Below are 17,361 nucleotides of genomic sequence, written 5' to 3' on the forward strand. Positions count from 1 at the left end.
TTAAATGTTATTTTGCTAGCGTGCTGCTATGTCATTTAAAAGTTAAATTAATTTGTGTCATTATTAATTGATAACAACAGACAGATAGTCTGTTTAATGGAGAAGTGAAATTGAAAAACTTTTCCCGGAATTTTATTATGCATAAACTTTTTATGGCCAATGTTAGAAATTTCATAGAACAAAAAGAAGTTTTTTTTTTTTCAACTTGTTCAATAACTTGCAGTCAATAACCACTTAAAAACTTATTTGTTATTTTCCTAAATTTCATGACAATCAAGACATCCTTAACTTTGTTTACGACTTGAAAAGAAGTCAAGTGAACAGTAACTGAAGGAATGAAAAAATAAGTAACTTGTAACAAATTTATTACGAATGACAATAAAATAATAAAATCAAATAAGGTTAGACAATAAAGAATCTCATAAACCCTTCAGCAAGCTTTGTTTTGTATCTCAAACTTTGTTCAAAAACCATAGAAAATCTGGTTCATATCTCAGATTCTTAAGACCGATTTTGCTGATTTTTTATAAACAACTTTTCGAATGATTTACTAAAAGTTTAAGGAAAGCAAAGCTTTTCATTCAATATCTATATAAGATCGCAATTACATTTTGTTTAACTTATGCAAACTCATATATCCTTAACACTCTGATGAAGGATATAAAAATACATTGATTGACTTTCGCTGAAGCAACAACTCAACACACGTACAGAAAATCATATGAAAAGGAGCCATGACTGTATGTACAACATGTTCTGTATCATGAGATGACAGTAACTGATAATAATAATGAAAATGATGAAGCAGATTGTCGTCATCGACATCGACATTGTCATCGTCATCATCATCACCAGCGCCAAAGTCATTGAGATTCATTCTTTAATTTTATGAAAGATATTCTGCGCTGATGTTATGTTTTAAGTAGAAAATCCTTGTTAAAAAGACACTCACACATGTAGCTATTTTTTTACATACATACATATGTAAGTACAAAAATTCATACTCTAAAATTGAACTTTCAAGGGATTAATTAAATCGAGTTTATTTATGCATAAGTATGTATGATAATTTGTTACAATATGAAAACGAGGGTAAGCGAAAAAGTTTTTTGAAAGCTTTAGAATCAAATATCTCCAAATTGTTTCTCAAACTACAAAAGTTTTCATTGAAAACTAGTCCAATAACAAAGTTTAGAAGTTCTACCGAGAACTTAACAGAAAAGCTTTTTAATCTAGAACTTTCTATATAAAACATATCAAACAACAACATATTTTATAGAAAATTTTTTCATTAAGATTTTTATAGAAAACTTCTTCATTAAGCTTTTTATAGAAAACTTCTTCAATAAGCTTTTTATAAACAACATTTTAAATTAAAGCTTTCTAAAGAAAGTTAAAAAACAATGCTTTCTACAGAGAATTCATCAAGCCTTAAAGTTTTCTATAGAAAATAATAAAACTGCAAAGATTCTATATAAAACTTGTCATACAAAAAAAGCTTTTTATAAAAACTTAAACAAACAATATATTTTTTAAAGAAAACTTGTCATATTTAAACGATTTTTATATAAAACTTGTCAAACTAAAGTATTCCTTAGAAAGCTTATCACGCAACTTTCTATAGAAAACTTGTCAAACAATTAAGCTTTAAAAAAAGTTTGATTCTAAAGCTTTCAATAGCAAACATATCAAACAGCAAAACTTTCTATAGGAAACTTGTAAAATAAATACGTTTTTGTTAGAAAACTTTTTAATTTAAAGCTTTCTATAGAAAATAGTGAAATTACAAAGATTATATAAAACATTCTAAAACTTGCTTTCAATAGAAAACTTGTCAAACAATAAGTTTTTTATAAAAGACGTTTTAATCTAAAGCTTTCTATAGCAAACTTATCATCAATACCTTCCATAGGAAACTTGTAAATCAATTAAACTTTTATTGAAAACTTTTTAATCAAAAGCTTTCTATAGAAAATTGTCAAATTGCAAAGATTCTACATAAAACGTGTCAAGCAACAAAGCTTTTTATAAAAGTCTTAACAAACAATAAATTTTTCAAAAGAAAATTTGTTAAGTTTAAAAGCTTTTTATATAAAACTTATCAAACTAATGAATTCTGTAGAAGAAATCATGTCAAAATTAAGCTTTTTTAAACAAACAATACGATTTTCTATAGAAAACTTGTCAAATAATTAAGCTTTTTATAGAAAATTGTTCATTTAAAGCTTTCTATAACAAACTTATCAAACAACAAAACTTTCTATAAGAAACTTGTCCAACCATTAAGTTTTTATTATAAAATGTTAAAAGCTTTCTATAAATAATAGTCAAATTGCAAAGATTCTATATAAAATGAGTCAAGCAACAAAGCTTTTTAAAAAATACTTAACAAACAATACAATTTTTGAAAGAAAACTTGTTAAGTTTTAAAGCTTTTGATATAACACTAATCATCAAACTAATGAATTCTGTAGAAGAAAACATGTTAAAATAAAGCTTTATATAGCAAACAACAAAATTATTTATAGAAAACTAATTCATTCTGTAGTAAAGCTTATCACTCAATAAAGCTTTCTATAAATAAATCATAAAAATAAAAGCTTTCTATAAAATACACTGAAACAACAAAACCTTGTAAATAATATTTGTTAAACCACTAAGTTTTTAATGGATAAGTTGTGACATAAAAGCTTTTTGTAAAAAATGAGGCAAACTAAAGCTTATTATATAAAACTTGTAAAACAATAAAATATCTATAGAAAATTTTCAAACAAAAAGATTTCTATAAAAAAGTTGTCAAATAATACAGTTTTTATGGAAACCCTTTTAAACAAAAAAGCTTTTTATAGAAAAAGTATTAAATACTAACACTTTTTATAGATAACACGGCAAACTAACTATAAACAATTTGAAACATTAATGTTTCTCAAAAAACTTGTCAAACCTCAAAGCTTTCTTTAAGACAATTAAGTTTTAAAAGGAATAGCTATCAAACTAAAGCTTTATATTTTACAAGTTGTCAAACAATATAATTTTTATTTCAATAATTGGCAAATAATGCTTAATAGAAAAGTTTTTCTATAAAAATAAAAGTTTTTTTCACCGAAGCTTTCAAGTATGTAATAATGTTTTAGGTTATTTTGAAATAAAGCTTTTATATAAAACTTGTCACAAAATAAAGCTTTTATGAAATCATTTTAAACTATAAAGCTTTTTATAGAAAATGTTTCCATTAATAAAGCTTTTTTTATAACACATGTCAAACTAAAGCTTTAATATAACAACTAAGCTTTCTTTCAAATCTTCAACAAACAGTAGTGTGTTTTGTCAAACTAAAGCTTTTTGTATAAAACTTGTTAAAAATATAAAGTTTTTATGAAAAAATTGTCAAATAAAGCTTTTAAAGAATTTTTTTTTTATAAAAACAAAAGCTTTTTATACAAAAGTTGTCAATTAATAGAGTTTCTATGAACATTTTTTCAATAATAAAGCTTTTTATAGAAATTATGTCATATAAACAATTTGTCAAAGAATTGTTGGGTAAACAAAAAAGCTTTCTATAAAAAGTTTATGAAACAATAAAGTGTCAAATAGAAATTTATAAAACTAAAGCTTTTTATATAAAATTTGTTAAGTTTTTATGAAGAAATTTTTATAAAAATTAAGTTAAATTTAAGCTTTTTATAAGAATTTGTCACACAACAAAGCTTTCTATACATTTTGAACAAAAAAGCTTTTTTAAAGAAAATCTATCAAACTAAAGCTTTCTATCAACTTGCTAAACATTTAAGCTTTCAATATAAATATAGCCCAACAACAAAGCTTTTCATACAAACAAATTTCAAACAACAAAGTTTTCTATAGACAACTTGTCAAATAACAAAGTTATCTATTGCAAAATTTATTTAAAATTATAAAATTTTCATACTATGACTCATTCACATCATGATGTCTATCCAAAGTTTTCTTTAATAACATTTTCTATTTCCCATTAATGTAAAATTTCAAAAGCTATTTATACTTAATAAGTTTTTCATCTCTGCCAAGCTTTCGTTACGAAAACTAAGTACATCCCGACATAATTATTTTCTCTAACAATTTTCTCTCTAAGTAATTAAATGACTTGTAAGTAAGTGAATGAATGCATGTAAGCAAATAAATAGTTATTTTTCTTATAAATATCTTGTGCGAAATCCATGAAAAAGTTGAACAATTTATTTTTAAAACTCCTAGAAATATGCTGTCATATATTGTACAGAGAATATTTAGTGCGTAAAAACATTTTCTCTAAGTTTCATGTGTTAAATGTGCCATGAAGATGATGAAGAAAAGAAAAACAAACAAAAATTAGTTCAAAATTTTGTTGCAAAAGAAAATGCTGTTCGCAATGAAATGTGAAGAAGAAGATTGACAATTTAAGGTTATAATTTAGGCCTTAAAGTAGGCAACTTTAAAAATTAAAACTTTAAATTTCTATGGCAAAAATCATTTTTCCTATAATCTACCTAAAAATATGCTTAAATTTTTCCTAAAATGTTAATTATTTCCACTATTTAATTAATATTATGTTTTATATAATAAAATAAACTATTGTTAATTATATTAAACAATAACTGGACCCACATCATTAAGTGGTTTTTATCTATTTTAACCTCCATAACACTTTATGCAAATGCATTGAATGAATATTTATTTATAAAACATTATTGGTTAAACAACTAAAAATATGCAATTAAATTTGTAAAATGTCTATTATTTATGTCCACTATAAACTAAATATTGAAAATTCAATTAGTTATATAAACAAGTATGTGTATGCGAGTGTGTGAATTTGTGGGTTTTCCACTTTATATTAAAGTAAATATTATTAAATAATATTATTGTTGTTTTAAAAATTTCATACACAAATATTTATGTATGTATAAAGAAGGATAAATAGCTTTAGAATAAAATATAATAATTTTAAATGAATATGAAAATTTATTATAATGTCAGTTGAAATTTTTAATTAAAAAAAACATTGTCTTATTTAAATACAAAGTTTTGTTAAAATCCACAAAATTGCAAATGCAGAATATTTTTTTTAAAAGAACTGTTAAAGATAACTATATAAAACTAAACATATAAAACTTTTCACAAAATAAACTTTTTTTAATATAAAACTATTCATTAAAGTTCTATCTATAGCCTAGTCTGTAGTAAAGTCTATAGTCTAGACTATGGTCTAGTCTATGGTCTAGTCTATAGTCTAGTCTATAGTCTACGTTACATTCTAGTTTATAGTCTAATCTATAGTCTAGGCCATAGTCTAGTCTGTGGTCTAGTCTATAGTCTAGTCTTAGTCTATCTATAGTCTATCTATAGTCTAGTCTATAGTCTAGTCTGTAGTCAGGTCTATAGTCTACTCTCAAGTCTAGTCTGCAGTCCAGTCTATAGCCTATGGTCTAGACTAAAGTCTAGTCTATAATCTAGTCTAAAGTCTGGTCTATAGTCTAGTCTAAAGTCTAGTCTATTGTCTAGTCTAAAGACTAGTCTATATAGTCCAGTCTATAGACTTGTCTATATAGTCCAGTCTATAGACTAGTCTATATAGTCCAGTCTATAGACTAGTCTATAGACTAGTTTATAGACTAGTTTATAGTCCAGTCTATAGTCTTGTATATAGTATAGTCTATAGTGTAATCTATAGTCTTGTCTATAGTGTAGTCTATAGTGCAGTCTATAGTCTAGTCTATAGTCTAGTCTATAGTCTAGTCTATAGTCTAGTCTATAGTCTAGTCTATAGTCTAGTCTATAGTCTAGTCTATAGTCTAGTCTAGTTTATAGTCTTGTCTATAGTCTTGTCTATAGTCTAGTCTATAGTCTAGTCTAGTTTATAGTCTAGTCTATAGTCTAGTCTATAGTCTTGCCTATAGTCTAGTCTATAGTCTAGTCTATAGTCTAGCCTATAGTCTAGCCTATAGTCTAGTCTATAGTCTAGTCTATAGTCTAGTCTATAGTCTAGTCTATAGTCTAGTCTATAGTCTAGTCTATAGTCTAGTCTATAGTCTAGTCTATAGTCTAGTCTATAGTCTAGTCTATAGTCTAGTCTATAGTCTAGTCTATAGTCTAGTCTATAGTCTAGTCTATAGTCTAGTCTATAGTCTAGTCTATAGTCTAGTCTATAGACTAGTCTATAGTCTAGTCTATAGTCTAGTCTATAGTCTAGTCTATAGTCTAGTCTATAGTCTAGTCTATAGTCTAGTCTATAGTCTAGTCTATAGTCCTAGTCTATAGTCTAGTCTATAGTCTAGTCTATAGTCTAGTCTATAGTCTAGTCTATAGTCTAGTCTATAGTCTAGTCTATAGACTAGTCATAGTCTAGTCTATAGTCTAGTCTATAGTCTAGTCTATAGTCTAGTCTATAGTCTAGTCTATAGTCTAGTCTATAGTCTAGTCTATAGTCTAGTCTATAGTCTAGTCTATAGTCTAGTCTATAGTCTAGTCTATAGTCTAGTCTATAGTCTAGTCTATAGTCTAGTCTATAGTCTAGTCTATAGTCTAGTCTATAGTCTAGTCTATAGTCTAGTCTATAGTCTAGTCTATAGTCTAGTCTATAGTCTAGTCTATAGTCTAGTCTATAGTCTAGTCTATAGTCTAGTCTATAGTCTAGTCTATAGTCTAGTCTATAGTCTAGTCTATAGTCTAGTCTATAGTCTAGTCTATAGTCTAGTCTATAGTCTAGTCTATAGTCTAGTCTATAGTCTAGTCTATTCTAGTCTATAGTCATTCTATAGTCTAGTCTATAGTCTAGTCTCTAGTCTAAGTCTATAGTCTGGTATATAGTCTAGTCTATAGTCTAGTCTATAGTCTAGGTCTATAGTCTAGGTCTATAGTCTAGTCTATAGTCTAGTCTATAGTCTAGTCTACAGTCTAGTCTATAGTCTAGTCTATAGTCTAGTCTATAGTCTAGTCTATAGTCTAGTCTATAGTCTATGTCTATAGTCTAGTCTATAGTCTAGGTCTATAGTCTAGTCTATAGTCTAGTCTATAGTCTAGTCTATAGTCTAGTCTATAGTCTAGTCTATAGTCTAGTCTATAGTCTAGTCTATAGTCTAGTCTATAGTCTAGTCTAATAGTCTAGTCTATAGTCTAGTCTATAGTCTAGTCTATAGTCAGTCTAGTCTAGTCTATAGTCTAGTCTATAGTCTAGTCTATAGTCTAGTCTATAGTCTAGTCTATAGTCTAGTCTATAGTCTAGTCTATAGTCTAGTCTATAGTCTAGTCTATAGTCTAGTCTATAGTCTAGTCTATAGTCTAGTCTATAGTCTAGTCTATAGTCTAGTCTATAGTCTAGTCTATAGTCTAGTCTATAGTCTAGTCTATAGTCTAGTCTATAGTCTAGTCTATAGTCTAGTCTATAGTCTAGTCTATAGTCTAGTCTATAGTCTAGTCTAGTCTATAGTCTAGTCTATAGTCTAGTCTATAGTCTAGTCTATAGTCTAGTCTATAGTCTAGTCTATAGTCTAGTCTATAGTCTAGTCTATAGTCTAGTCTATAGTCTAGTCTATAGTCTAGTCTATAGTCTAGTCTATAGTCTAGTCTATAGTCTAGTCTATAGACTAGTCAATAGTCTAGTCAATAGTCTAGTCTATAGTCTAGTCTATAGTCTAGTCTATAGTCTAGTCTATAGTCTAGTCTATAGTCTAGTCTACAGTCTAGTCTATAGTCTAGTCTATAGTCCAGTCTATAGTCTAGTCTACAGTCTAGTCTGTAGTCTAGTCTGTAGTCTATCTATCTATCTATCTATCTATCTATCTATCTATCTATCTATCTATCTATCTATCTATCTATCTATCTATCTATCTATCTATCTATCTATTTATCTATCTATTTATCTGTCTATCTATCTATCTATCTATCTATCTATCTATCTATCTATCTATCTATCTATCTATCTATCTATCTATCTATCTATCTATCTATCTATCTATCTATCTATCTATCTATCTATCTATCTATCTATCTATCTATTTATCTATTTATCTATCTATTTATCTATCTATCTATCTATCTATCTATCTATCTATCTATCTATCTATCTATCTATCTATCTATCTATCTATCTATCTATCTATCTATCTATCTATCTATCTATCTATCTATCTGATCATTTGTCATTTAAAGAGAAATTTTACGAAAGTGTTTTAAACTGTATTAAGTTATCGCATATTTCCCACAAACAAACAATTTTATAAAAAATTATATTCTGGAAAATAGTTTTACAGCAATTTCTATTGCCAAAGGATGTACCGGTTTAGAACGGATATAATACGTCATTAAACTTGATAAAAATACATTCACAGTGTAAGATATTTCATGGGTGTGAACATACCTTAAGAAAATTAATTAGAATCTAAGATTATTTAGTCAAAAGTCATAAACCATCACCTTAATTAAAAACAAAATAAAATATGTATATATTATAATATTAAAAATAGTATGGAGTTAATGCAACTGCATTATGTACAATTTAATTTGCATAAAAATACACACATAAAATCTGTAAGAAAAAGTCCCGCACCATTATTTAGTAAATATCATTTAAATCATTTGAAAATTAAAAAAATTACTACAAAAATTTGGATAAAATGAATACAAAACCCTTAACCTCGAAATTAACAAAAAAAGGTAAACAAAGAAATAACACAGAATTTGGAGTAGTAGAACAAATACCATGAAATGGAACTAACAATGGAACAGAGAATAAAAAAAAAAAAAATAAAACTAAAACTCTGTTTTAGTTTGTTTTCATTGTTGTTTTTGTATGTAAAACAGCACACACACACTCAGCAAATGATACACATACACACAAATTCATACATACGTACGTATTGTACATATGAATGAATGTACGTTTGTATTCTGAGCAAATAAGCTCATGATAATTTAGTACTTGTACTAAAAACACACGTATGTACGAATGTACTGCTTGTTTGTTTATTAAATAAAAACAAAAACAATGAAAATAAAAATAGAGGAGGAGAAAAAAAATATAAAACAACATATTGAAGGAGGTGGGGGGCGTATGTAAATAACTGTAACAATAACAATGAAATAACAACGAATTCAGATGTGAAAAGTTTGAAATGAAAAGGAACAATAAACAATAACTAGAAAAAAAAAATGGTGGTCGAGAAAAACATATGAAACAATGGAGAAAATGCACAAATGAATGAGTGAATGAATGAATGAATGTATGAACGAACGAACAAATGATTCAATGAAGGATACAATTTATGATAATGAAAACATTTTGTAAAACATCATTATGAGCATGTATGGGTGAATAGACAATTATGAAATGATGAGTGAGTGGCAAGAGTAAGAGAGTAAAGTGTAGATTAAGAGTGAGTGAGAGAGAGACAGTGATGGGTTTTTGATGTAATTTTTCTTGTTTGAAAATCTCAAGTTTACTATAAAATATTTCAGTGTAGATTATGTTTTTAAGGTAATAAAAGTGTAAACAGTAAAGGACCCATTTATAAATGTATAAGGGGTTTCGAGTTACATTCATTTTAACGCTTAAAAATAGTGATGTTTCTTTTGGTTCCAAATTACATATGTGTTGTAAGTGTTAATTTAGCCATACGAGGGTGTCCCGAAAAGTGTAGTTTTAAAAAATATTTTATAAAATTAAAAAAAATAACAATAAGAAAAGTGGTTGGGAAGAAAAAATCAAAATTGTGTTGATAATATAAAATTTGTTTAAAACAAACTACTAATTTAAATAAACAAAAGCTTTAAATACATTTAAATAAATAAAATAAAAGCCAATAAATTATTTAATTAAGAAATCAAATCATGAACTACAAATCATGCCAATTACTAAGGTACAATGAGGAAGAGAATAGTTTTAAATGAAAATTGAATATGAAAAGGATAAATTTATCGAATATTCTAGATTAGTCTAGTCTATAGTCTAGTCTATAGTGTAGTCTATAGTGTAGTCTATAGTGTAGTCTATAGTCTAGTCTATAGTCTAGTCTATAGTCTAGTCTATAGTCTAGTCTATAGTCTAGTCTATAGTCTAGTCTATAGTCTAGTCTATAGTATAGTCTATGGTATAGTCTATAGTCTAGTCTATAGTCTAGTCTATAGTCTAGTCTATAGTCTATTCTATAGTCTATTCTATAGTCTAGTCTATATTCTATTCTATAGTCTAGTCTATAGTTTAGTTTATAGTCTAGTCTATAGTCTAGTCTATAGTCTAGTCTATAGTCTAGTCTATAGTCTAGTCTATAGTCTAGTCTATAGTCTAGTCTATAGTCTAGTCTATAGTCAAGTCTATAGTCTAGTCTATAGTCAAGTCTATAGTCTAGTCTATAGTCTAGTCTATAGTCTAGTCTATAGTCTAGTCTATAGTCTAGTCTATAGTCTAGTCTATAGTCTAGTCTATAGTCTAGTCTATAGTCTAGTCTATAGTCTAGTCTATAGTCTAGTCTATAGTCTAGTCTATAGTCTAGTCTATAGTCTAGTCTATAGTCTAGTCTATAGTCTAGTCTATAGTCTAGTCTATAGTCTAGTCTATAGTCTAGTCTATAGTCTAGTCTATAGTCTAGTCTATAGTCAAGTCTATAGTCTAGTCTATAGTCTAGTCTATAGTCTAGTCTATAGTCTAGTCTATAGTCTAGTCTATAGTCTAGTCTATAGTCTAGTCTATAGTCTAGTCTATAGTCTAGTCTATAGTCTAGTCTATAGTCTAGTCTATAGTCTAGTCTATAGTCTAGTCTATAGTCTAGTCTATAGTCTAGTCTATAGTCTAGTCTATAGTCTAGTCTATAGTCTAGTCTATAGTCTAGTCTATAGTCTAGTCTATAGTCTAGTCTATAGTCTAGTCTATAGTCTAGTCTATAGTCTAGTCTATAGTCTAGTCTATAGTCTAGTCTATAGTCTAGTCTATAGTCTAGTCTATAGTCTAGTCTATAGTCTAGTCTATAGTCTAGTCTATAGTCTAGTCTATAGTCTAGTCTATAGTCTAGTCTATAGTCTAGTCTATAGTCTAGTCTATAGTCTAGTCTATAGTCTAGTCTATAGTCTAGTCTATAGTCTAGTCTATAGTCTAGTCTATAGTCTAGTCTATAGTCTAGTCTATAGTCTAGTCTATAGTCTAGTCTATAGTCTAGTCTATAGTCTAGTCTCTAGTCTAGTCTCTAGTCTAGTCTATAGTCTAGTCTATAGTCTAGTCTATAGTCTAGTCTATAGTCTAGTCTATAGTCTAGTCTATAGTCTAGTCTATAGTCTAGTCTATAGGCAAGTCTATAGTCTAGTCTATAGTGTAGTCTAGTCTACAGTCTAGTCTATAGTCTAGCCTATAGTCTAGTCTATAGTCTAGTCTATAGTCTAGTCTATAGTCTAGTCTATAGTCTAGTCTATAGTCTAGCCTATAGTCTAGTCTATAGTCTAGTCTATAGTCTAGTCTATAGTATAGTCTATAGTCTAGTCTATAGTCTAGTCTATAGTCTAGTCTAGTCTATAGTCTAGTCTATAGTCTAGTCTATAGTCTAGTCTATAGTCTAGTCTATAGTCTAGTCTATAGTCTAGTCTAGTCTATAGTCTAGTCTATAGTCTAGTCTATAGTCTAGTCTAGTCTATAGTCTAGTCTATAGTCTAGTCTATAGTCTAGTCTATAGTCTAGTCTATAGTCTAGTCTATAGTCTAGTCTATAGTCTAGTCTATAGTCTAGTCTATAGTCTAGTCTATAGTCTAGTCTATAGTCTATTCTATAGTCTAGTCTATAGTCTAGTCTATAGTCTAGTCTATAGTCTAGTCTATAGTCTAGTCTATAGTCTAGTCTATAGTCTAGTCTATAGTCTAGTCTGTAGTCTAGTCTGTAGTCTAGTCTATAGTCTAGTCTATAGTCTAGTCTATAGTCTAGTCTATAGTCTAGTCTATAGTCTAGTCTATAGTCTAGTCTATAGTCTAGTCTATAGTCTAGTCTATAGTCTAGTCTATAGTCTAGTCTATAGTCTAGTCTATAGTCTAGTCTATAGTCTAGTCTATAGTCTAGTCTATAGTCTAGTCTATAGTCTAGTCTATAGTCTAGTCTCTAGTCTAGTCTATAGTCTAGTCTATAGTCTAGTCTCTAGTCTAGTCTATAGTCTAGTCTATAGTCTAGTCTATAGTCTAGTCTATAGTCTAGTCTATAGTCTAGTCTATAGTCTAGTCTATAGTCTAGTCTATAGTCTAGTCTATAGTCTAGTCTAGTCTATAGTCTAGTCTATAGTCTAGTCTATAGTCTAGTCTATAGGCAAGTCTATAGTCTAGTCTATAGTGTAGTCTAGTCTACAGTCTAGTCTATAGTCTAGTCTATAGTCTAGCCTATAGTCTAGTCTATAGTCTAGTCTATAGTCTAGTCTATAGTCTAGTCTATAGTCTAGCCTATAGTCTAGTCTATAGTCTAGTCCATAGTCTAGTCTATAGTCTAGTCTATAGTCTAGTCTATAGTCTAGTCTATAGTCTAGTCTATAGTCTAGTCTATAGTCTAGTCTAGTCTATAGTCTAGTCTATAGTCTAGTCTATAGTCTAGTCTATAGTCTAGTCTATAGTCTAGCCTATAGTCTAGCCTATAGTCTAGTCTATAGTCTAGTCTATAGTCTAGTCTATAGTCTAGTCTATAGTCTAGTCTATAGTCTAGTCTATAGTCTAGTCTATAGTCTAGCCTATAGTCTAGTCTATAGTCTAGTCCATAGTCTAGTCTATAGTCTAGTCTATAGTCTAGTCTATAGTCTAGTCTATAGTCTAGTCTATAGTCTAGTCTATAGTCTAGTCTAGTCTATAGTCTAGTCTATAGTCTAGTCTATAGTCTAGTCTATAGTCTAGTCTATAGTCTAGCCTATAGTCTAGCCTATAGTCTAGTCTATAGTCTAGTCTATAGTCTAGTCTATAGTCTAGTCTATAGTCTAGTCTATAGTCTAGTCTATAGTATAGTCTATAGTCTAGTTTATAGTCTAGTCTATAGTCTAGTCTATAGTCTAGTCTGTAGTCTGTAGTCTAGTATATAGTCTAGTCTATAGTATAATCTATAGTATTTCAAATTCAATTTTCAATTAGAAAACAAAAACTAAAGCAAAATATAGAATACAAATTAAAAGAAGCAATCAAGCAAATAATACATTTAAACAAAAAGGCAAATAAATGATAAACAGAGAAAGAAAGAGAGAGAGACAGTAAAAAAATATAACTGAAATACACTGACGTCGTTTTTCGGTAGTAGACGAAGACGATGATGACGATCCAGTGCTAGATTCATCAGTATTATCGGTATAAATTTCAGTGCCATCATCTTCGGAATGTGTTTTGTCGACATGATCGTCATCATCATCATCATGATCAATTGGTTGATTATGATCGAAATCTTCCTCCTCTTCGAAATCATCATCATCATCATTATCATGAGTTTTGGAATGTTCTTGATCCGTTTTGGGCGGAGCGGCCGAATCAAAGATGCCATGTTGATATTTTGTGATATCTGGCAGTTCATCACCTGTGTCTTCATCGACATCACCAGTATGATCATCGTCATCATTGTCGTTGCCACGATCAATGAGACCACCATCACCGCTGCCAGCTAAATGCGACCCTCTTCTTCTTCCTCCTCAATATTGAAATCATCATCATCGTGATGGTTAATGGGGGGTGGTGGTACAATTTTGCCATGATTTTGCTGGTTGTTGTTGTTGTTTTTGTCTGGGAAATAGGGAACAATATGGGAAGTGTTTTGTTGGTGTTGTGTAAAAGGTGTGTGTATTTGTTGTTGTGTTGGATTGTATGATTATTGTTGTGATATTGGTGAGGGGAAATAGTAGTAGTAGTAGTGGAAGTTGTGTTGGTAGTAGAATCATTGGGTGTGGAAGGAAATGAAATAGAGGAATTGAATTGTTTTTTATGATTATTTGTTTTCTAAAATGAATTTTTTTAAATGATTGTTTTGATTTTGATTGAGATGATGAAAATGATAATAAAATAAATTTAATTAAAATCAAATAAATTATAATAAAATTCTTTTACAAAATAAGAAAAGAGTAAATTTAACAAACAAACAAAATTTTTTGTAAGCTTGTCGATTGATAATGATAGAGAGAGAGAGAGAGTAGGTAGTAAAAGAGTTACAACATAAAAGAAGAGAAGGAGTAATGATTAAAAATGTTTTACCGATTGTATTAAGGCCAGTGTTACCACTTGTTGCCGAACTACCACCGGAACTGATGAAGCCTGTATTCCCTTGATTATTGTTATTATTATTGATGCCGCTATTTGATGATGTTTGATGAATATTGTTTTGATTTTGATTATTTCTACTTGTGGTTATGAAATCGTTGTCATAATATTCTTATTTATATTGATTTACCCGTTTGATGTTTATGCGTATTGTGATGATAATCACTATCGGAATCCTCGTCATCGGGACCAAAACCGGAACCAGAAAAATCGTGATCTTTTTCTAATCATCGTGTAACTGTAATGAGTAAATGAGAATAGGAAAATAACTATTAGTATTAAATATTATAATAATAAAGAGTTTTGTTGTAGTAGATTTTATTGTTATTAACCTAAATTTTTATTAAGCCATTAGTTTCTTCGTTTGTATGTGTGTGTTTTAGTATGTAGCAACCACATGCTTCAACTGGCAACATTTGCTAGTGTTAATTGCCTCATAAATTTAAAGGCCATAAAAGCAACCCATTCATTTATTGCCAACCAACCCAACCGAGCAACATTTCCTTTAATTCTCAACAATCAGCCATTTCCCCTTCGGAACACCTTTTAACCAATATGGAAAATTATACAACTACATTTTCTATTTTATGGGAAAAAGGATTTCGGATAAGGACAGTGTTTTAACTTCGTACAAATTCAGGTTACACTATAGACCAGACCATAAATATATTAGATCATAAACCAGATGATTAGCTACATTATAGACTAGATTACCGACTAGACTATATACTAGACTATAAAATAGACTATAGACTACACTTTAGACTAGACGATAGACTAGACTATAAATGGACTATAGACTACACTATAGACTAGACTATAGACTAGACTATAGACTAGACAAGACTATAGACTAGACTAGACTATAGACTAGACTATAGACTAGACTATAGACTATACTATAGGCTAGACTATAGACTACATTATAGACTAGACTATAGACTAGACTATAGACTAGCCTATAGACTAGACTATAGACTAGACTATAGACTAGACTATAGACTAGACTATAGACTAGACTATAGACTAAACTAGATTATAGACTAGATTATAGACTAGACAAGATTATAGACTAGATTACGACTAGACTAGATTATAGACTAGACTATAGACTAGACTATAGACTAGACTATAGACTAGACTATAGACTAGACTATAGACTAGACTAAGACTAGACTATAGACTAGACTATAGACTAGACTATAGACTAGACTATAGACTAGACTATAGACTAGACTATAGACTAGACTATATGACTAGACTATAGAATAGACTAGACTATAGAATAGACTATAGACCTAGACTATAGAATAGACTATAGACTAGACTATAGAAATAGACTATAGACTAGACTATAGACTAGACTATAGACTAGACTATAGACTAGACTATAGACTAGACTATAGACTAGACTATAGACTAGCCGATAGACTAGACTATAGACTAGACTATAGACTAGACTATAGACTAGACTATAGGACTAGACTATAGACTAGACTATAGACTAGACTATAGACTAGACTATAGACTGGACTATAGACTAGACTATAGACTATAGACTAGACTATAGAGCTAGACTATAGACTAGACTATAGACTAGACTATAGACTAGACTATAGACTAGACTATAGACTAGACTATAGACTAGACTATAGACTAGACTATAGACTAGACTATAGACTAGACTATGACTAACTATAGACTAGACTATAGACTAGACTATAGACTAGACTATAGACTAGACTATAGACTAGACTATAGACTAGACTATAGACTAGACTATAGACTAGACTATAGACTAGACTATAGACTAGACTATAGACTAGACTATAGACTAGACTATAGACTAGACTATAGACTAGACTATAGACTAGACTATAGACTAGACTATAGACTAGACTATAGAAGTAGACTATAGACTAGACTATAGAATAGACTATAGACTAGACTATAGAATAGACTATAGACTAGACTATAGAATAGGCTATAGACTAGACTATAGACTAGACTATAGAATAGACTATAGACTAGACTGTCTAGACTATAGACTAGACTATAGACTAGACTATAGACTAGACTATAGACTAGACAGTAGACTAGACTATAGACTAGACTATAGACTAGACTATAGACTAGACTATAGACTAGACTATAGACTAGACTATAGACTAGACTATAGACTAGACTATAGACTAGACTATAGACTAGACTATAGACGAGACTATAGACTAGACTATAGACTAGACTATAGACGAGACTATAGACTAGACTATAGACTAGACTATAGACTAGACTATAGACGAGACTATAGACTAGACTATAGACTAGACTATAGACTAGACTATAGACTAGACTATAGACTAGACTATAGACTAGACTATAGACTAGACTATAGACTAGACTATAGACTAGACTATAGACTAGACTATAGACTAGACTATAGACTAGACTATAGACTAGACTATAGACTAGACTATAGACTAGACTATAGACTAGACTATAGACTAGACTATAGACTAGACTATAGACTAGACTATAGACTAGACTATAGACTAAACTATAGACTAAACTATAGACTAGACTATAGACTAGACTATAGACTAGACTATAGACTAAACTATAGACTAGACTATAGACTAGACTATAGACTAGACTATAGACTAGACTATAGACTAGACTATAGACTAGACTATAGACTAGACTATAGACTAGACTATAGACTAGACTATAGACTAGACTATAGACTAGACTATAGACTAGACTATAGACTAGACTATAGACTAGACTATAGACTAGACTATAGACTAGACTATAGACTAGACTATAGACTAGACTATAGACTAGACTATAGACTAGACTATAGACTAGACTATAGACTAGACTATAGACTAGACTATAGACTAGACTATAGACTAGACTATAGACTAGACTATAGACTAGACTATAGACTAGACTATAGACTAGACTATAGACTAGACTATAGACTAGACTATAGACTAGACTATAGACTAGACTATAGACTAGACTATAGACTAGACTATAGACTAGACTATAGACTAGACTATAGACTAGACTATAGACTAGACTATAGACTAGACTATA

The 17,361-nt window shown here is 29.4% G+C and overlaps 3 protein-coding genes across 3 annotated transcripts in view; all 3 read right to left on the reverse strand.

Annotated features, from left to right (window-relative positions):
• Positions 1–13,637, reverse strand: part of LOC119602469 (syndecan) — a 28,697-nt gene extending 15,060 nt beyond the window's left edge. Inside the window, exon 1 of the mRNA XM_037954012.1 lies at positions 13,238–13,637. The gene's annotated coding sequence lies outside the window, so the exon portion shown is untranslated. The remainder of the gene's footprint in view (positions 1–13,237) is intronic.
• Positions 13,089–13,883, reverse strand: LOC119602479 (prostatic spermine-binding protein-like). The gene is made up of 3 exons (XM_037954024.1): positions 13,688–13,883; positions 13,232–13,609; positions 13,089–13,102 (listed from the first exon to the last, which is right to left on the reverse strand). The coding sequence occupies exons 1-3, from the start codon at positions 13,881–13,883 to the stop codon at positions 13,089–13,091; spliced, it is 588 nt and encodes a 195-aa protein (XP_037809952.1).
• Positions 13,884–14,193: 310 nt separating this feature from the next.
• LOC119602468 (syndecan-like) overlaps positions 14,194–17,361 on the reverse strand; it is a 332,566-nt gene continuing 329,398 nt past the window's right edge. The window contains exon 4 of the mRNA XM_037954009.1: positions 14,194–14,497. Coding sequence (XP_037809937.1) covers positions 14,483–14,497 — 15 coding nt within the window. The 3' untranslated portion in view covers positions 14,194–14,482. The remainder of the gene's footprint in view (positions 14,498–17,361) is intronic.

This window comes from Lucilia sericata, unplaced genomic scaffold, assembly GCF_015586225.1.
Source record: "Lucilia sericata isolate MDLA Ls3-8-SP2 unplaced genomic scaffold, ASM1558622v1 Contig000234F_arrow, whole genome shotgun sequence".
NCBI classification, from domain to species: Eukaryota; Metazoa; Arthropoda; class Insecta; order Diptera; family Calliphoridae; genus Lucilia; species Lucilia sericata.

Coding starts and splice junctions, on each gene's coding strand:
- LOC119602479 (XM_037954024.1), bottom strand. CDS start 13,883: ATGATTCTACTACCAACACAACTTCCACTACTACTACTACTATTTCCC. Junction 13,610..13,687: donor AGCAAAATCATGGCAAAATT/GTACCACCACCC, acceptor GGTCGCATTTAG/CTGGCAGCGGTGATGGTGGT.